Source organism: Vanessa cardui, chromosome 16 (assembly GCF_905220365.1).
Source record: "Vanessa cardui chromosome 16, ilVanCard2.1, whole genome shotgun sequence".
Lineage (NCBI taxonomy): Eukaryota > Metazoa > Arthropoda > Insecta > Lepidoptera > Nymphalidae > Vanessa > Vanessa cardui.
The window spans coordinates 1,044,951-1,068,507 of record NC_061138.1 but is presented as its reverse complement, the minus strand read 5'-3'; the positions used below and the strand labels follow the sequence as shown (position 1 = coordinate 1,068,507).

At 32.4% G+C, this 23,557-nt stretch overlaps 1 protein-coding gene across 1 annotated transcript in view; it reads right to left on the bottom strand.

Moving 5' to 3' along the window:
* Nucleotides 1-1,256: 1,256 nt before the first annotated feature.
* The window catches only part of LOC124536456 (protein embryonic gonad-like), a 117,638-nt gene continuing 95,337 nt past the window's right edge, over nucleotides 1,257-23,557 (bottom strand). The window contains exon 3 of the mRNA XM_047113002.1: nucleotides 1,257-3,386. Coding sequence (XP_046968958.1) covers nucleotides 2,463-3,386 — 924 coding nt within the window. The 3' untranslated portion in view covers nucleotides 1,257-2,462. The remainder of the gene's footprint in view (nucleotides 3,387-23,557) is intronic.

The window sequence follows — 23,557 nt, the reverse complement described above, 5'->3', positions numbered from 1 at the left end:
AAATTTAAAAATATGGTAACATTTAGTTTAACTATGTAAAATCATAATTAAAAGTACTGAAATAGTCATATTTTACGTAAGGATTTTGATTAAAATTACAATATATGTAGTTATCGAATTAATATTCTTACTGAATAGGTATATATATATTTTATTATTATTTAATTCTTAATAATTTTTATTAAAACTTACACATGTGAATTTTTTTTAGGCAGGTTGCCTGTAACCCTGTTGGGTAGTAAATAATATTTGAAGGTATACTAACAAAGCCTGTTTAGCCATCTACATATACTAGCAATATTTTTCTATTACTCGTGTACTATCCTTTTGATTAATGCTCGATATCCATCATTAATGAAGTTGATAAAAAAAAGTTAATTATAGTTTGATTATTTATCAGTATTGCCCCGTGATTTGCGACTTATAAATGTAAATATTATCTTACATAATTATAATCTTTGTCATCAAATAGCTGATATATTTCTTGGGCCATATCTCGTAAGTCATAAAGCTTTCCTAATAATTCCTCTTAATATTCAATTTCTAATACTACTGTGAAGAATCCTATGTCCAAATAAACACCTACTGTTCATTTCCTCAAACCTGACTCATAATTAGGGCCTCTGTTTGTTTTTGTACTACCAAAATATTACAGTAGTTTACAGTAGCCATACTGAATAATTTAAAAATGTAAATCAATGTGTGTGTAACTTTTGTGACAAATCTGCAAGCGATATTAACCCATCGAGAAATACAATAAGACATATAATGGCTTGTTATAAAACTTGTATTAGTTTATGCAGAACAATGTAGATGTTTTAAGAAATGCTCAACTTAGTAGTCCGGTATGAATATTTAAGTGGTGTTTTCTATTTGTACGCGTTGTTGTCCTTCACATAATCGTCTGTGAGTTTTACTTTCTCAGAAGTGTATAGTGAATTGTTGACATTAAAAATTGGCTTCAATTTAAATATGATTTCATTTAAAGCTACAAGAGTTTAAGTGTGTTTATAAACTGATGAAATTATGGGTTGAACGTAATTTTAAGAAAATACTAATTTTGTATTTTTTGTATTCAAATTTTTTGTCTTTTTTACTTAGAATAAAAAAATGTCATATCTTAAATGAATAAAATAATTTTAAGAATATAAAAATGTCTTAAGGAGATGAAAATGAAATAAAACATACATTTAAAGGCACTCACAATTTATTCTTTCAAATATATTAAGATTTTATAAACGTAAAAAAATATAAACACGTCGATAAAAATATTGTATCACACTGATAACAAATAACTATATAACTTATATACATATTTAAGAGTTCATAGGAATTCACATTCATATTACTAAATTTGAGCTAATATCTAATTGTCAAAAACAAATAATTCATCAAAATTGTCATATGAAATTCGACGTATGGCATAAAATATATTCAATAACATTAATCATGTCTAAGCTACGTAATGGCCATTGAAACGATATGAAATCAACAAATCGCAAAATTATAATCATAAGTTAGTAATTGAATTTAAATAAAATGAGAAAGGAAAAACAAATGACGGTACAAATGACAACGCTCATTCGAAAGCATCATCAGGAAATAAATGTACATTTATATAAATCTACAAACAAACAACGAAATACATAACACGGGACAAACACAAAATGAACTATCTATAAATTATAAAATAGAAATTATTATACCTTAAACTAAAATGACTCAATAAACTGGCCTAACTAAAATAAATACTTAGATAATTTCTGTTTCAGCAAATCATCTAATATTATACAATTTTTCTTACTTATTTGTACATTTAAATTTTGAGCTTCATAATCGACTGGCCGTAATCCCACTAAATTAAACTAAAATGGTAATATACTTAAAACTGGCATTGTTTAGAAAACTGGCACGAATATATATTTTTCTAAAAGGAATGTCAGCGAGAAATGATGCCATCGTTAATGCTTACGTTAAAATATCATTCAATTTTTCTGAACAAATCGGATGTAGTAAAAACTTATGAGCACGTAACTTATAATTCACTGATTTAAATATTAATGGTTATCTTATAAAGTTAAGCATAAAATATGCAGTATGTATGTATATTTTAAATGGACGGATTTGTGTAATCAAGATAGACATCAACTCCTCACTTTAAAGTATGACACATTCTTATATCACTCGCAACTTAAACTTCGTTCAAATAATATAATTATCTACTATCTACATAACTAAATATAAAAACAACTTCAACATTATGGTAGCAAGATCAGGTAATCTAAAAAGAAGGAATGTAAGAATCACTTAAATACTGTACGGCGGAGTATTTTAAACAAAATAGAAGTAATGAAACTTTTATCTAATTAGGAATAATAACCAAATTACGTATTTACATATAAATAGCAATGCGAGATACATGACTGGAGAATCACGTATTTAATACTAGCGTAAGAATCCTTTTAACCAGTCATGGGAACTTCTTCTACTCTTTTCGAAACAAGACTCAGATCTAGAGGATTTTTCATGATATCCTTGCCGTTGTCATCATTTAGATCGATACTGAGCTCTGGTTCTGAATCACTGACTTCTTCGTTTTTCGGACTCCTAAATAGCACAGCGGTTGACTTTATAGATAGATCTATAGGTTGGTCTTGTTCAATTGCAACGCCTGCAACTGCTGGTGAATGTAGAAGCAAATCTCCTCCATTGCGATTTGGCCAAGCTAGTCCTGGCGGTATAGGTCTCATGTTTTGCATTGGTGTTGGTAAAAATGGACCATTCCTTGGGGCAAAACTTGGCGACGCTGTGATAGTGCCAAATGCGGATGGTATTATAGTTGGTGGCCTTTTTCTTCTTACGTCTTTATTTTGATGTCTAATTGCGTGTAATCGTATATCTTTTTCGCTACTAGGTGACGATGCTGGTCTAAAAATGCTTAAGCCACTAGTACTCCTAGAGCTATTATCATCTTCTGGATCGGCTGATGATGCACCAGAGTCAGATGGAGACACACTTTGTCTAGTTACTTCTTCAGTGTAAGCATTCTTCTCTGAGTTTTTGTAATATTCCGCTAAAGCCGCTGCTGGCAAAAGGTTGCTTGGCAGAAAAGATGGACTTATTGAAGTATTGAACGTGGGTGGCGATTTACTTGTTTGCATTTGTTGCATATGTTGTTGTTGTTGTTCTTGTAAAAGGCAGTGTATTTTAAACCAGTTTGATCTTCTCCCGTATCTTGAGCCTGATTTGGACATGCCGACTAGCAAACATTTCCGTAGCCTGCATGCCTTGCAAGCCGTCCTGTTTTTCTTATTGATGACACATTCGCCATTGTTCTTGCATTCAGAAATCGAGGACAGGTTATTGTACGTCCGCCCGAAGAACGACTGTAACAAGAGAGAATTACAATATTAATAAAGGAAAATTAAATAAGGGCATCCGATTTAGTATGAAAAAAATGACGGCACCGATTTTATAAACTCGGCTGCATTAATTTAGTGTAAAATATCGACAGGCTTCCGTGGCTCTCGCATAAAAAATAGTAATTTATAGGCCTTACAGTTAAAAAGTCGCATGCGGGCTTGTTCGAACGAGACCATCTCTGGTCGGAATTAAAAAGTACATTTTTCAAAAAGTCATCATAAAGAGCATTGCGCGGCGTATCGAAATCTGGGTCAACGCAGAAAAGGTTATATCTCACACTTAATATTGCAGATGCACTCTTACGTCCTGTTGCGTCCCCGACGTAAATAATGGGAGTGCTTCTCAGATTTTTTTGGTTAAATTTGGACGTTTCCCCGCTGAGAGCGGCCTCGTCTCATTTTTTACTCAATTAAATTCGTACAAAAGCGTAAAATATGTCATTGTGCTACAGTTTCACCGTTTCTCAGTGCGGTCGGTACGCTTTTTAAGCAAAATTACGATCTGTCACATTATTTGGGATTATAATCATATTTTTGATTGCATACTGCATTTGACCGGAACCCTTTTTTGTATCATCTTCTTACATTTCCTTTTTTGTATAGTTTGGGCTTTGCATACATTAATTCTTAAATTTACAGTCTTGCTAATAACCATACAAATTAGAGTTACGTAATTAAAAGCAAGATTTTGATCATATTTTATGCCTTTCTTAATTATTGAAGTTATATTTTGAATGTGAAATATATTTTCTTAACTATAATAACGCAAATATCTAAATGTATTATTTTGTCAAATAAACCATAGTTTCATTTACATTGTACTAATTTAAATGTCAGTTATGACTTTTAACACCCACGATTTGCATTTATGGTAAGCATACAACTTGCGATCTAGATAATAATTCAAATTATGAATCACAACTATGCCTGTTTAATGGTTGGCTTCGACCTACATTACGCGGTAGTGAAATTAATTCATGAAACGTTTCTAGTAATTAATCTAGGATCAAAACTGTTCCATCTAGTGGTCCAAATCTGAGACGCCCAAAAATACGTGATGTAATGTCAATTTACAAATAACCTATGTCCAGTTAGTGAGCCGAGGTAATTTCGCGAACATGAATATGAGTCACTAGATTAGAAATTTAAGATAAGTGCCTCTTCGTTATGGGCGCGGATCCCGCGTTACAGATACGACCCTCTAATTGAGAGTCTCGCTACGTGACTCGATTCACTTCTTCTGTTTAGTAATGTTAGCGATAATTGTACCAGGATGTTTTTTATTGCCGCCCATGTTGTGATACGGTGTATGGAATGATTTATTTTTGTAAAGATTAACATCTTGATTAAATTGTAATTACGGAAAGAGAATTTCACTTTTGGCATTGGCTGGAGTCTAAAAATACAGTAGGCGTATCTTATATACTATCTGATCACCGCGATTTCGCTCTTAACTGCTTTATTACTTATTCTGTTGTACATGATTTTGTTTCTATTTGTTATGCCATTGGTAGAACTATACAAATGGGCTACATCTAACATTGAAATATTTTTTTCACATTAGCGCATTTAATCAGACAAACAAACAAACTCTTCCGGGTAACAATATTAAATAGATTTGCAATTATAAAGAAAAAAAACTTTACTAATAAGTAGCCAAAAGCAGCCTAATAAGGCTGCTTATCCACGTATATAAGAAATGTACTCCAAATACACCAAAATTTTTAAAATAATGTTGACGTAACTACTATCCACGTGGATAAATATTATCGAATTCTGCGACAATTTAGATGTTTATCTAAATTGTCGCAGAATTCGATAATATTTATTTTCACATCATTAAAAAGCTCATTATTCCAGTAAACTGTAATGATATGGGTTATGTACAGGAAAATGATACAGTTTTGAATTATTCCAATGGAAATATGAATAATGGATAGCTGTCACTTCTCGTTACTCCTAGGTTGGGTGCCAATGCCTAAAACAGTTCAGCACGATTGAATTTATACAGAGATATCGATCTGACCGATATAATTGCTCGACACTGTATATAAAATTTTTGGTTTGATTTTAGTTTTCTAAATTCAAATATTTTATAAAATTAAATGCTTAAGGACAAGATTTTTTTATATATTCAACTAGTAGTCGCCTGCGGCTTTGATCACGTTTTAGGGTGTTGCCATGTGTTCGGCAAAAAGTAGCATATTTCTTTTCTTGGAATACAAGTTTGCGTCATACCAAATATCATGAAATTCGGTTCAGCGGTTTGGTTGTGATAGACCGACAAACACAGAGTTTCTTTCACATTTACATAATAAACTAATGATAACTTTTAAAAAAAAATTTTGGGTTGCCAAGACAAAAAATGGTAACCTTAAAAAAATATTTTATTGAAACATCGTTATTTTTTAACTTAACAAATTGATTTGATGTTAAAGATAGCTTCGGTTAAAAAGAATTTATAGCGTCCATCACACGTCACGGAGGCTGCGTTCAACGAGTATGGAGATGAGGTAAAACGGCCATTCCGAGTAGCACTCGATTTATGAGCACGTCCGAGGCTTAACTTTGAATGAGACGTGAAAATTACGTAAAATTTGTGTTTCTATTACCGTGTTTTGTTTATGTTGTGTTTTATCTCTTGAATGAAACATCGCTGTAACATATGAGCCTCATTATTTCAACATGCAACGCTTTAAGATGTTCGCTGAAGTTTATTAATAATAATAATGAGCGTGGAAAAGTTGTAAAATAGTTGAATAAGAACTGACGGTTTTTTTGTAAATCTGACATTTAAATCTATTAAAAAACGATTTGAATGTGACTTGTAAATATGACTAAGTATATTTTGAATTTCTACAGCATTATCTATACTTATATTATAAATATGAAAGTAGTCTGTCTGATAGTATATCACGATCAAATCATTTAACCAATTTGATGAAATTCAATATGAAGTAATCTGAACTTCAAGGAAGGCGATTTTTTATGCTAAGCAACCGACGACTAACCCCTTAAATGTAAGCAAAGCTGCAGGCGGCAACTAGTTTCAAAATAAATTATTCACATCTATATTGTATGAAAATTCAACTTCCCTCATTGAGTCTCGGCTCAGATTGCCTAACTTGGGAAATCGTTTAACTCGAAACTAGGCCATGCCACCCATGAAATGCAATAACATAAATCCGCCTTGCATAAACTCTAGTCAACACACATTTTACCAGTTAATAAAAAGACTACAAGATTCGTCGACGAGGGAATCATAGAATAAAGAAGAGTTTAGAAATGGTAAATTATTTAAAATCTCTATATAATTACATTCATTCATTTTGTCAATATCTAAATACAGCATCGTTACTTGGCGACGAAATTATGTTTAGGTAGTTTTGGTGTGGCATGTTTTGTTCAAGTTTACATTAGATGGTTTATATGCTTCAGAGATTTATACTATTAAATGAAGAAGACAAAACGAGCCTTACAGTATTCACATATTACGTGTCCACACCTGACTTCCAATTAGCAAGTGAAACGATTCTTTATTGGATGAAGATTTTTGACTCTGAATTTGACATTTCATCTCTTTAATAAGCAACATTAATATATATATCCACTCAGAAAAGAAGTTAGTGCCATTTTACAGGCGATAAATTCAACAATCAATCCCATTGGTCAAATGAAATAGCGCACCCTTTCGCGTCTTGAAATAATATCTCTCATTGGTCAAATCAAACACGCCCTTTCCTTCGGATACACATTTTCGTACCTTTTCACGAAATCACTCACTGATTGGAGGAAAATGAGAGAAAAGATTTTATATTATATACATTTTTTTACTTATAATTATTAGTAAATATAACTTATAGCAATGAAATAATTAATCAATACTAATTCATGATTAAAAAAGAAAATACCATGTAAAACTAAATTATTAAAACATTGTCATTTCCATTACAAGGTAACTTACTTATGATTTAAAGATAATACTGGGATATGCCGATAATGCCATTTCTATAGCCTTGATCTATGAATGCAACAATTTTGCTGCCTTCAACGAGCTAGTTAGTGATATCTAGATTAAGCTATACAAGCTAGCTGCATGTAATGGATGCTTTAACTGATTGAAAATATTGTTTATCGTGCAGTCTATTTAAGAGCTGGGAGATTTTACATCATGTTTCTTATGAAGATTTATATGTGAATATAAAACGTCATTGTTCTAGGATTTATGCTCTTAGATTTTGGGCATTAAATGTTTACTATTCAGCTGTAAGCTAAACTAATAATAATATATAATAATAATAATTCAAACATACCATAACTACTTTAAACTCATTGAATTTTTGGTATGTTTACCATCTATTGATATATCGTTTATGATGCAGCTTTATTATAATACTCAAATAAGGAATGGTATTCCAGGATTAATTGTTAATATTTCAGTGCATAAATAATATTAAGTTTATCTAGACCCGAACTTCTTGGATTACATTCAATCGAATAAAAGTCAAGATGGCCCAGTCGTTAGAACGCGTGCATCTTAACAGATAATTGCGGGTTCAAACCCAGGCAAGCACCGCTGTTTCATGTGCTTAATTTGTCGCGGTGCAGGAAAACATCGTGAGGAAACCTGCATGTGACAAATTTCATAGAAATTCTGCCACATGTGTATTCTACCAACCCGCATTTGAACAACGTGGTGGAATATGTTCCAAACCTTCTCCTCAAAGGGAGAGGAGGCCTTTAGCCTAGCAGTGGGAATTTACAGGCTGTTGTTGTTGTTGTATAAAATTAAAATGTCCTATGTCCATTATTAATCCTACAAAATTTACAAAATCGTAACGTTAAATTCATAAAATATTGAACGAAATCGCGTGAAGAATATCCATAAATAATCCGTTAAGTTGGACGCTCATCTCGACAAATTCGAATAGCATAATTCACCTACAGTATGACAAATGTTCTAAGAATTCTGTTTGTGCGTGCCGTAGGCGTGCCGTTGTTTCTCACGGCCTTTGAATAATAAAGCACTTTTTTATAATATTTTCGGTTTTCACCTTTGCCGTATTTTATTGGTCGCTAATATTTCACCATTGTAAACTTTAAGGCAATGACGATACTTTCTTATAGAAACAAATGTTATAAAAAGACCAGTCAAACAGTGAAAAGCCGTAAATTCTGTTTCAAATGAACAAAGCCAACTTGAAGAGGTATCTAGAAAAAGAAAGTTCAGACATTGAAAAGTACTTAAACGTGAAGATCATGCTGGAGGTATGGTTTTTGTGCAAGATCGTCTTATGTAGATTTTGACTTCTCATCACATATTGTATCACCAAAATTTAGTACTGTTCCTTTCTCGTTTGTAGAGAGGGCAAGTATACTAGGCGCAAGACCCATTCTAGTTGGAACATCAGGTACATTGACTTTATAAATATACTTTGAAGTGTCAATGGCGCAATGGTTTACGGGCCGCCTAGCGATGTAAAAGTCGCAGGATCGATCATGACCTCTCGGGCTATTGTCGTACCCCCTCCTAACGCAAGCGAAGTGATAACCTTAAAAGGGGTAAATAAGAATATTAGCAACTTCTTTCTTCTTCTAAAAATATATATTAGGGTACTTTTTTAAGTACCAATATCTTTCCGCAGTAGCTACCTAAAATCAGGTTTCACTTTGCCAATTTGTCTAACTATTTTATATAAACAAATTAAGGGCAGAGCAGGTCGTAATTAATAATTAAGAAAATTTCCTAACTTCGTTTATTACGAGTCATTTAAAGGCAGACAACTTGTCGTGTCAAAGGTCGCTGAGATGTCAGATGGCGATCGCTGTGTGTAAAAACTAGTAACCTTTCACAGGATTGAAGTAATGAGATGTTGAAATATCAACAAAATATATTAAAGGGGATAATTCCACGATTAATAATTTATAACAAGTACATTGGACAGCGATTAAGAGCCTACATAATCAAGTAGATAGAAACGTATATATTCCGTTTTAATTCACATGTGTGATGGTGGATCAATAATCCTCATCGAAACAGCGTCGTGGTTTCCTAATCTATGTGTTAGATTGATAATCTTGAAATCTATATCATAAGAGGAAATGGGGTCTTTTCCAGCTTATATAATATATTTCATAGCCGTTTTTACTTTTTTAATATCTCAATAAATTTATGGAAAAAAATACTTTGACATATTTTCGTGATATTTGAAAATCGAGGTTTTTAAGGAAACCTTCAATACCGTAAGAACCTCTCATAACAAAAGACGGTGCTATGAGGTCTTTCCACGTTGGGATACTTACAGGCTATTTACATATTTCCCAATGATCAGAAGGTATTAATAAAACTCACGAATAAGGTTAAGATAAGACTATTTGGAGTTATCAAAGCTAATACAGAATAATGTAGTTCGAACATCGAATTCTCAATACAATGTCCGGGCATCTATTGCGACGGGCTCGATGTACGGCAATGTCAAAGATGTCTCGTTACACGTGTTTAGAGGTCTAACGGATGAGGTTGTAAGTGTCCCGATGGTGGATTACCAACAAGACATTTATTAAACCACATTGGATATTAAATCTTTGAGACGTAAATGTTCGTATTGGTCGTGTCGGTATATTTAGTTCCTGGATGTATTTCTCGTTCTCGAAAGGGTGTGAGATTTGTCGAAATTGCTTTACGTTATTCCGAATATGGTTCCGTATTTGAATTTGGCACAACACTTTTGTTGACTCTAAAATATTATAACTACGATTGCCTTTTGACCAAAAGCCTTTAAAGTTAAAAAGTAAAAAAATGCGCTACTCCATTTTTTTATAGAATATCTCCAGATAAAATGTAAGTTTATACGATGTTTTCTTTCACCTCAGAGAACGAGATAAGTCACTTAAGCACTTAAAATACTTAATGGTGCTTAACCGGATTTGAACTCGCGACCTTTTAAAATCCACGTGGCCATCTCAGCTTTTACATGCGTTTAATTATACATACATTATATCCACTAGGTAATATCAACATACAAAATTACATGTACGATATCGTCAAGTTCATATCGTTGGTTAAATGCTGAACAAACAATAGCGCAATCGAAGATGATTACGTCACTCGCGATGAAAGACGAATCAGCCTCATAATGCCTCAGTTATCGTACTCATGAACCAACCGTTACATCTCTTTGGAACTTTACACATTAACGACTCGAACGCGCGACTTGATTGAGCGATAAATCGTTTTGGCTTTCGCTAAATGATAACTTGTTGAATCTATGACGTGTTTATTGATGTGACGTTGCTAATTCCACGTTTATGATCGCTGGTACCGACTTAGGAACATATGTAGTCATAAAACTGTTATTGTTTGTGGATGAGCGGGCCATCCGAACACAAGTACTAGTCCCTACTAGTAGCTTACTACGTTGTGGTTCCTAGCTTGTTATAAATTAAGCATTACCTTTGAGAATTTTTGAATTTTGAATAAAGAACTGCTATTCTATTCTAAGTAATTGACACACGTGGGCTCGCACGCATTAAAAAAAATGGCCTTCATCTGACGATGATCCATGTTGATTCGCCATAATCTCATATCGCTCTAAGACGGAGTACTCTTCAAGTTAGGCACAAAGAACTTTTTTAAAATGAGAATTAATTTTATTAGTCAATATAATATTAAAGGGAAACATTCATAATTACTTTTAAAAAGACATAATTTTTTTGTATGATTCTTATTATTCGTTACAACTCGACGTATGTACGTAATGTAATTACATAACATCATACATACGATGTCAAGTGCTTGCAAATATTTAATTTTGATGTCTACATTGCGTGCAATAAAACAAACATGACAAGCGAACTCTTTAAATACAACGCCATGTAAGGTGTTGTGTTTTATAAAACACACATTGAAAATATTGACATGTATTTTGGTGGACTGGAAAATGGGCTATCCGATGGTAAGTCATCACTATTAATCAACAATGGTCCTGTTAATATATTAACAATCCATAATCGATCTTTGGAACTAAATCCCGTATCTGTAATTGCATTGGATCACTCACCCTTCAAACCAGAATACAAATACTAGGTATTTCTTATTGGCGATAGAATTTGTTTGCCTGGTACCTCCACGGTCGAGCTTGCATAAAATCCTATCTAGGTTCTATTCAGCATAATATGTCCCACATATATGGCTTGAACTTGAATAGAAGTATTTTTCCGTCAAAACTAGAAATCTGATCGTCAAAACCATCATAAATTAAGCTTCACTTATTTTAACTACCAGTCCATTTGGGCTCATGTCTCATATCCTGTATAGAATTATCAATATTTTCCACAATCACCATCAAGTGACTTATTTGAACTAGATTAATAACTAAACATAATTCAACATACAATTTAAAAATGACCTCGCTATCTTTATTTAAATCATCCACAATCCGCCGTTCCACCAAGAATCTTATATCAACCTAATATATTACAAAACGTTTATGTAACACCAATTAAAATAAAAGATAAACTACTTCGCTTTTCCAAAGAGCAACAAGTTCATAAATTCAAATTCGACAGGGTACAAGTGAATTGGAGCATTAAAAACCAAATTCGATGCAAACTAATAAAAAATCTGTATGGTATTTCATTTGATCTGTGACCTGCGCCTACACATACTTGATGTATGCAAATTGGGTGTGTTTTACGCTTTCCATTTTATTGTTGTTTATCAAAGTCTCGTTTCGAAAAGGTTAAGTTTTATTTATGAAATCGAAATTTAACTCATTTGTGTTATAATGGTATTTTTCTGACTGATATCAGTTGGGGTGGTCAGTTTCAGACCAGCTCACTCCGTCAGTATGTGAACTAAGACAGGTGCACTCTTATATTCTGATGGGATGGAAAATACAACACGACTGGGAATTAACGACTTTACGTGCATACGAGACAACGAGACAAGGGAATGCTAACACATCATACTCCAGACCCTGGACTGTTAATGATATATTTTTCGACAGAAAAACCAAATATTTTTTTATCGCTCCGACCTGGGATTTGAAATCAGAACCTCGGAATCTGGACCTATATTATATCTAACCAATAAACCGACGAAACCGCGCGCCGCAGCTAGTTATTAATGTTTGTATATGAGGCTACAAATATCCCTAGAACGTATCCTGATGTTTCGTTTTGATAAACATTTTGATATTATCAAAACGCAATCTAACTTAGTAATATCGGTTCAGATAAATCTCGCGGCCCTTTGAATAGATTACTGATTATAGTCAGGTAAACGCTGACGACCGGCGCCTTTGCGATTTCAAAAACATGCAAAAGCATATGCATGTTTTTACATGTTATCCTCGTTACCCGAGCACTATGCAGTCGCTCAAAGAACTCACTATTCCATGAATCGAGCTCGTAATATGTAACGATTTATGTACATACAACGTGACTGATTAGTATCTAGATATGGTCAAATGGAGTAGAAATTCCGATGACTCAACAAAAACAACGCAAGCGTAGACTATAGACAAGACTGTCTTAAGACATTCTTATATTTAATTACATATCGAATAAATCGTTCTAGTTTTAAAATTATAATTAAAACTTGTTGTTACGTACCACCCACTCATCTGATATTCTACCGCCAAACAACAGTGGCGAATGAGCCAGTGTAACTACAGGCATAAGGACATAAAATATAGTTGGTAGCGCATTGGCGACGAAATGAATGGTTAATGTTTCTTACAACGCTATTGTCTATGGACGGTGACCACTAACCATCAGGTGGCCTACATGATAGCAACCAATGGCATAAAAAAATACCTCACACAAACATTAATTTACAATAAACATCATCGACGTTACGTATTTAAGCTATGTTAACATGATCAAAACAAAATTCTGTTGTGTAACATCGAAAGCATCCATGATTTCATATTAATAATCCGTGCCGTGTAAACTCGCAATAAAATGTAAAAACAAGGGATTTATAACGCATATTCAAATTAATGCTTCATTAAACACATCGGGAGGTTTTTTTTTAACATTTATACAACATCGTAAAGTGTTTACGAACAAGACACTGCTTTCAAGAAAGTCTGAAGTTTATTGTTTACGTTCGAGAATATTATGAAATGATTATAGCATGTATCGCTTATTTGATAAGTGCGTTTTTATTGATACTAATTTGTGTAATGTTGCTTAATTTGGTTAATACTGTATTAAGATTTAATGCATACAATATATATCTACTACGACTACTAATATTATAAACGCGAAAGCCACTCTGTTTGTCTTTTGATTAGATTAACTTTGTATAAAATAAGTTTGAAATCCAAGGAATATACGTGAAGCCTCTGGTAATAACTATTATAAAATAATAATATAAGTGTCTTTGTGTAGGTATAGGTATTAGGGCTGTGTATTTATGTACCTACTTATATTATTGTAGTAGATTTATCTGAATTCGGTATTTTACTTTGTAATTTAGGTTTTGTGTAATTGTATGTGCCTTTTGCTTTTTTTATATAATTTATATCAACTCTAGAAAAATAAATATTACCGTTGAAAATTTCATAAAGTATTATGTCCCTTTCAGTCTAATTGAATATAACTCTTTTCTGATATATGGACGATGCTCAGTACGATAGCTCTCGTATGAGACATATCACATACAAATGCTTATCACGAGGATAATTTTACTGGTATTAGCATAAGTGCTGTTGTAAACTCGACAAACAAACGATGGTATAAAATAAAAACTTAATAACGTTTGTCTACGCTGACCTCATGATTTCCTATCGAGATTCTCTGAATCATATCACAGTAATAATTATGTTAAAATCCAGTTAATATAATAAAAATGGTGTTCAAACTAGATTACGATTCCGTTCCTAATACGAATTATGAGTTGTATTTTAAGAATCGGAATGACAGCTAACGAATTAAGAATTTCATGAATAAATTTGTACTGGAGACTTTTTTAAGAAGAGTTTTATTTAGCATTTATCTCTGATTTAAATGTAAATAACTAGCAACCCGCCCTGGTTACTTTATACTAAATATACTACAAAGTTTGTTTATTTGCAACATCACATTATATATTTAACTATATTGTTCATGTATTATATACAAAAACCTTCCTCTCGAAACACTTTATCTATTAAAAAAATCGCATCAAAATCCGTTGCGTAATTTTAAAGATTTAAACATACATAGGGATATATGGATAGAGAAAGCGACTTTGTTTTATACTATGTAGTGATTCCCTAAGAATTCATATCACTGAGTAACGATGACTGCACAAAACATCATATTATATCTTGTTTGTTAAATTCTATAGAATTAATTAACTACACGTGCGGATTAGGTAAAATAAATGACAATAAAATAATTAATCCGTATACTACTTGATGCAAAGTAATAACGTTCTAAACAAATTATATTTACAGAATAAATCCATAAGGTCTTGCTATAGATATACTAAAAGTATAGACATGACATCCATTTAATAACGAAATGGTACTTTATTACATTTCGTAACTCTATACGACAGTTAAACAGTAAAATTTATTTTTTTATTCGCTCGCGGCGACTGTCAGAGTTTTACAATATGCTGAACAGTATAAATACTCATAAACATTATAAACGCGGTAAGCATCCGATTTGACAATATGGATGCGCGTGGGCAGGGTCCGCTGTATGCAACGACAACAGCATGATTAATGGAATACTAAATTGTTTTTAATTTTTAATTTATTATTATACGATGTTTGATGATATATTACCTTGTATTTTTGAAATATGTTCTGATATTTGTGTCACTTTTTCTCTATTAAATTCTAGTTTGATAAACAAGCATGTTATTTTTATTTTATATCATTAGTATTTGCACGCAGATTCGAGGTTTTTTTGAGGTTGACATGAAAAACTTTTGTTATTTTATCAATTTTAGTTCGGTGCTTTGGCCAGAGCAACTCGCAGGCAGAGTTACTCTCATAGAGTCATAGGCATTGGTTATAAGATTGGTTCAAATTGGTTTAGAGGTTGGTTCAAATTCAACTTTTGAAAATCATTTGTAGACAAAATTTACATTGATATATTTTTGAAAATTTACCGTATTATAATAAAAATGTAGTGAATACTTTTCGATTATTACTTCTCGCATATCACCGTCCGCACACGTTAAAGGAATTTGTCGTATGTCAGTGAAATGTCCCGTTTGCGGTCAACATCAAAATTCTGTTAATTAATTCAGCTCCTTCGTGCGCCTTGCTTTTATATACACTTTTATTTGTATCCCGCACGAGTCGATAGAGTGACGTCTATCGTGTGGTACAAGTAATAAACGCTTTAATATATATTAGTAAACATGACAGTCAAGATAGATCAGTCACTAAAATATATCAATATTCAAGGAACTTCTTTTTACCTTGTATCAAGATCAACTAAATAGCATCGCAGGATAAATATATTGTTGGAATAAACAAGCAACATCTGCGTCAAGTCACACAACTTCCATTAAAAAAAAAAGGCGGGAGATTCGTGGCTGACACATTAAGATCGCGAATATAATTATTACGGTGTAATGTGATTACTGATGGTTATGTCTGCTGTAGACTATATTGTAAATTAAAGATAATTCTTTTAGAGGTTAGCCTACTTCCTACTTCTGGTTCTAAAATATATATAATAGTACTCAATTGTGTGCGCAAAAAAAAACTAGTATTTTCGTGTTACAAATCTGACAAGACATCAATTAATAAAGACAAAGAACATAGTTCCAATAACAAACGATACTAAAGTTTAGGCTTCTACTGAGTACATTAATACAAAAAACAAATGTATTACTGGTCCAATTTTGGAATTGAACTCAGGACAGTTAGATTAGTATAATATTTAATACTAACGCTTCAATCTCGATAATGACTATAAAAAATTATGTTGACACTCACACTTAGAACCGGAATACAACAATTATATGCATTTTTGCTTACCGGTAAATGAACTTCCTATATGAGCTTGAACAAAGTCAAATCAAGTACTTTAATATATGTTTATAATGGAAACAAAATCTACCTGAATGCTTGAAAATGTTTAACGCTATACCAGAAAATAAATCATCTATTTCAATGAAATTATAAATTGTTCATAAATTATGATATATTTATATACGTTAAGCTCATAACATGCACGTACATAAAGTTAACGATTTTTTCTCTTCAGGTTCATTGGGCACGATCGTTTTCATATTGTACTTTTTATAGATTGTCAAGATTTAATGCTTGCTAGTGTGGTGATAAATTTATTGTGCCTTATCACGTGGTAATGGAACGCGGAATAGGGCCATAGGTTTTTTTGTATTATGACCCGGTCATTGACATTACTTAGTAGGATTTTTGTTTATTTAACACATTTGTGTTTTGATGTGAAAGTTTGAAATGAAAAGTTTATACATCTCTGGTAAAATAATTGAATTTTTAGAAAATAATTAAGTAGTCTCAGAAATGAAGGTTTGTGATGAAAAATAGTTTAGTTGCTTGAAATGCCTTTATGTACAACAACAACAACAGCCTGTAAATTACCCACTGCTGGGTAAGGCCTCCTCTCCTCTTGAAGAGAAGGTTTGCAACATATTCGACCACGCTGTTCCAATGCGGGTTGGTGGAATACTCATGTGGCAGAATTTCTAAGAAATTTGACACATGCAGGTTTCCTCACGATGTTTTCCTTCACTGCTGAGCACGCGATGAATTATAAACACAATTTAAGCACATGAATATTCAGTGGTGCTCGCCTGGGTTTGAACTTGCAATCATCGGTTAAGATGCACGCGTTCTAACCACTGGAACATCTCGACTCGTTCGGCTCATTATGTACAGTAAAGAGGTTTTTTTTCACGCTAGTAAAAAACCACTGTTTCATTTTCTCTGTTCATTTTCCTTCCCGAACCGTTTTACTTTTTATTTTGACCATCAATTCTAATGCTATATTAAATAAATTTAAATTCGGAATTAGGTTTTATAACACTAACAACATACCGAAAATATCTCGCATACTTTCATATAATTAGAAAGCTCAGTCAGAGGCATTCAGAGGCTAGAATTTCCACAATCTAGCTCCGTCGCAAGATTAGGGCGTCGTTACAACTGTGAGCGCTATAACTTGTCTTGATATGCTATCTAGACGCACTTAATTCTTAAGGCGCGGGTCAGACAAGATAACGAGGCAGCGCATTCATTATTTTTTATAATAAAAATTAATTAAGTAATTTGAATTGCCTAACATCTGAACTTCTCACAAGCGAAACCGCTATGAGGATATTGTTGTAATATATATTATTGCCAATAACACTTTTCCACTTATATCGACTATATAACAAATTATAGAAGTAATTACGCATCCTAATGTAAAATGTTACAATTGCCTGAGCTATAAATCGTGGAGTGAGTGAAGTGTTATCTTAACACGGTTAAAGCTTACATGAGAGTGCGGTGACCACTGTAACAAGAGACGCGATTGACGCTAATTCTATATACATAATTATAAATATACACTTAGTTATCTATCTATCTTTTTCTGCTTCATAGGTATTGAAGCATACGTTCATATGTTACGTTAGATTAAAAAAACTCCCTGTCTTTTTTACAAAATCAATTATGATTACGCCGAGGTTGATGTTTATTTGTTCAATATTTTTACAAATGAAGCTACGAACATACATATACTAAAAGTGAAAATTCGTTTGGTGACAAATTTAATTGAAATGATTCTTGTAAACGCCTTCTTGAATAAAGTATCTTTTGATTTGACAGAATTAACATATAGTAGTTGTTATGTCTATATTAAATTTTATTGTATCAAATATACAACATATATATTTATCTGAAGCTTTTATGTGACATTTAAATGATCGTAATTTAATATTTAAATAATTTTTTTTTCTGTCATTCTGACATCGACTCAAAAAACAATGAAATTAAGATAACAATAATACGCTCCCCGCTCCGCTTATCACCTCACTCTCATCCACCTTTGACCGTCCGCCTCGCGGTAATGGCCGATAGTCGACCACAGATAACTGAACTATCGGCTTTCCTTACATTTTTAATTAGATTACTTAACTTAAACTTTAACGAAGTAACAAGATTCTAAGTCGTTTTCTCTTATAAATTGCTATAAATTATTTAGAATGTGTACATCGTTATCTTCAACTATTTGATAAGATTGGTGACGACTTTTATTCTTCGAATCATTATATTTGATCGTCGTACATTGACGTGGCATGTTAAAAACGTAGTTTTTATTGTATCCGTAATTGAATGTGATTTAAAGCCAATTTATTTCAACGATAAATGCAGCGCTATAGATATATATATCGTATCCGTGGAATGTAAGGTTAAAAAATTGTAGTAGAGAAATGTTCGATTGTATTTAATTAATAAAAAGTCAGCTTATTAAATTCAATATAGATGTAAACTTTAGATAATGATGTAACTTGATATCGTTTGTGGATGAACAATGGAATTTATAGTAGAACTCTAAACGTCGTTTATTCAAAGTATCATTTCGGCGCTTAAGATGTTCTTTCTTTCCACTAAAATATGTACAATACATTTTTGTTTCATATATTACCTTTTCAAGTAAATTAGCTTTCTCATGGAACGTACTCACCATCGTCCATAGACTTTATCAATGTGACAAATATACCACTTTATAACCGTAGTATATGCCATATATATATTTCTTTACGTTATAGCTTGGGGGACGAGCATAAGGGCTACCTGATATTAAGTGATCGCCATCACCCATAGACAATGACGGTGGAAGAAATATTAACCACTCCTTACATCGTCAATGCGCTACCTATCTACCTACCTTGGGATCTAAGATGTTATGTCCCTCGTGCCTGTTGTTGCACTGGCTCACTGACCCTTCAACGCCACCACCCTTGGGAACTAAGATGTTATTTCCCTCGTGCCTGTAGTTGCACTGGCTCACTGACCCATCAAAACGGAACACAACAATACTGAGTACTGTTGTTTGGCGGTAGAATATCTGATGAGTGGGTGGTACCTACCCAGATGGGTTGGTACAAAGCCCTGCCACCAAGTAAATAATTGAAATAGGTACAGTAATGTGAAATATTGCGGCTTCTATTCGTAATGTCTATCCAAGCAAGGACATAAAAGCAACTCACAGCTCTATTTATATTAAAAACTATATTCAAAGAAAGAAAGATATAACAAGGCGTTAATTACTTGTAAAATTAAAAAAAAGTCTTCACTTGAATAATAAATATCGACCGTCAAAAAACACTTTAGAATTCGTTTCCAATTCAAAATCAATCATACGTGTACGAAATATTAAATACGATTCTCAGGCATTCCGAGTTATAAACTGAAAGCGTTTTAATATAACAATCAGCGGGCCAGCCGAATCCTATAATTTTCGACAAGGGTTATATAATTGTAATTTATTATACCTACCATAAATTACAACGATTCTTTTATTTCAAATGAACAATCACCCAAACCTACATTGTAAATGAATTTTTTTATGGTATAAGTTCGCGGACATAATTATGGGCCACCTGATGGTAAGTGGTGACCACAGCCAAAAGACATGTCAGACAGACAGGCGATGTCAGAAACATGAACCATTTCTTACATTACCAATACGCCACCAACTTTGGGAACTAAGATGTTATGTCTCTTGTGCCTGTAATTACAATGGCTCATTCACCCTTCAAACCGGAACACCACAATACTAAGTACTGTTGTTTCGCAGTAGAATATGTGATGAGTGGGTGGTACCTACCCAGACCCAATACAACGTGATATAAATATAATAGTATAATACAGTATTTATTATAAGCCAATAATTATTTCTCAAACAACAAAAATATTAAAGATATTGTCTGTATGTTTTTACGGAAACGCAAACCATTCGTCAAGCAATCAATTTATCAATTAGCTCAATGACCCGCGAACTCTTTTAAAACACACCACGCCCGATCACAGTGGTAATTGTTTTCACCGTACGTAAAATATAAAACATTTATAACAATATTTCAGCTTGTCAGTCTGTCTATTGAAAATCGAGCGTGTCTTATCGTTAATTGGATATTATTACATGGGATTAAACAGCTGCCGATGTGACTTTAATAATGAAGTGTAAATATCAAAGAATACCGCGATTCGATATTATGGATTATGAGATAAAAAATATTATGAGTTATCGTAAAATTGAACTACAGATGTTTTGTTACGAGGCATGGAATGTCTGTGTCTTTATCAGAAGTAGAATTGCAAATCAAATTAAATCGAAGTAAACTTTATTCAAGTAGGCTTTTACAAGCACTTTTAAATCGTCATTTAACAATTAAGTGAACTACCGGTTCGGAAAGTAGATTCTACCGGCAAGAAACTCAGTAGTTACTCTTTTTACAACATTTAAAAAATACAGTCATGTCAGTCAAAGCAATGACGGATCATAAAATATGTGTTAGTGTTCTTCCAGTTTTCTGATTGTGTAGATATTTTTTAACACAGTAATATCAGACAAGATATACTATTAGATGTGCACGCATCACAGGCAATTAGCCTAATTAGCCTTTCAATTGACAGCCTAGCATTTTTTCTAAGCTTTTCAATCAGCGGTCTGATTCAATCAAATCAAATTGCATTTTTTACGGTGTAAATGTGTTATACGTTAAAGTTTTATAAAATTCTATTCAAACTTGTCAAGCTTGTTATTATTTTTTATGATCAGAAGATGCATTGGCTGAATAGCATTCAGCCACTGGTTGAACGGCGCCGCGTAGTAAAACAACTTAGCTGTTAATTAAACGGCTAATTAAACTAGTTGGCTGTGACATATATATCTAGAATTGCTAACAAAAAATAAAAGTGAAGAGGATCTACAGCTTCGGACTAAAATTAAAAGTAAATCTTCTGCTAATATGTTAAGCGTTGAGACCAAAATAAAGTGACTTTTCACTCACATATTTTTTTTCTTTATTTAAAGAATTTATTCGTTAAAACGAATATGCCACTCTGTAAAATTAACATTAGAGTAATTAAAGTTAAGTTACTTAATACTACTTATGATATTACATTGTCTTTCCTATTACTAAGGCCGACTTTAACTAATTTTATTAATTGAGAAGTTTTTTCTGTATTGGGTTCACTCACTTTAGTCTTTTACATATACAGTTTTTTTAGAGTAAGTAGCAGTTTAATTAAAGACTGTTTTATTAAAAATGTTTGGATATAAATTGCCCTAAAGAATAATTCTAGTAACCTTTTAAAGGCAGTCATTAAAATAAATTTCCTTTTTTAATAAAAAAATATTAAAATACGACGGTGCGTTAGACGTATTACAAGTTAACAGTCTACTTCAACTAAAAAGATAATTTTAAGATCTTATTATCTAGTTGAAGATAAGTAATAATATCTTAAATACTTATTAATTAGTTGGTTTTCAATTTCATGTAAAGTAATTTAAATGTTCTTATTTCAGTGAATATTGAAAAATAAATTAGACTTAAAAAAATATACTGTAAAATTAATCGCTAAAAATGATTCGTTAAAACTTAATCAAGCCGGCATTATTGTAGACGTATCAACGAAAAGAGTTATAAAAATTATACTACAGTTCCATTAATCGATTCGAAATTTAAAAAAAAGGTTCATTAACGAATCGATTAATCTCAAAAAACATCGCGAATTAGTTACGTTCCTTAAATAATTCGTTAAAGGCTTTCAAATTATCGAATAAATCAGAATTATCTCGATTTTTATAAGCGAGTAGCTGAAATAGAAAATCGCCGCGGGCGCTAACAATTGCTTCGGTAGCAACTGCCTCCTGTTATTAATAAAAAAAAGATATCAATCTCATCAGATACAGAAATGATAAATTACTCAACACCATGTATAGATCCGACTTCTTTTATCATTCAATAATGATAGACCCTCATTTCTGATAATTGTCTTTTAAATTTTTCTATGATATGTTATTAAATCTTTGATGTTATGGAAGCGGAATGTTACTAGCGGTGAAATTGGGTGACGCGTTAATTATATGTAATTAATGTTGTAGGAGTATCTGACACGGATGGACGGTTGATCTGATTCCTATTTTAAATATCGAAGCAAGTAAACTAAGAATGTTTTCGTATATCATTCGAAATTCAAAAATGGAACAAATAATATATTTGTTTACCAAGCAGTATCAGTGTTGCCATGTTTAATATCAGGTTATTTTTTTTAATTTATACATTCTTTCACGGTAGGCAATAGGCATATATGACTCCACTTCACCACCACACATGATGGTAAGTGGAAATGGAGTCTTAACGCGAAAAGGACCAGTACAGTAATGAATGAGCTGCATTGGTCATCCTCGTCATACCAAGATGCCTCTTCACGTCTCGTTTGAAGGCACCCAGGTTATGAGAGGAAGAGAACATGTGTGCTGGTAGAGAGTTCCATGTTTTGACATTAGCATAATTCTCAGTCTTCTATTCATCATCCACTACATTCTTAATTTAAAAACAATTCGGTTTTAAATTTGAACACCATTTTCAGTTTATTATTTTAATAAATATTTCCTTTCGTTATTTGTGCTTCTCAGAATATCAAGAAATGACGACTTCGAAAACGTCGTAAGTACTCAAGAAGATGTTCATGGAAATCATTGTGCAATATTGGATTATACAACGCATTGCAATGAATTTTAAATTAGTCATAAACATGACACTGTTTTAAATACAGAGGACGGAAAGATTCTTAGACGGATTAATATAAATCTAAAATAATATAAAACGAACCCTTCTCTCAACGTAATAAGGGTGGATTTGCTTTGTTGCAGCCTGGATGAGCACAAAGATTGCCACCTGGAATACATCCTATGTAACGTAGAGACTTATACGTGGGGCCTTATAAATAAATCTTATAAAATCTTTACTATTAACTGTAAGAAATAATTATGATAATTCTCTAAAGATAAAATCACTGTAAATATTACAAAAATCTAGACGTAATCTTTCAGTATCCAATTAAAATTGAACGCAGAGATCTTATCGACCAATCATAACGTTCCCTACATATTTCTTTAAATGCTTATTAATTTCGTAG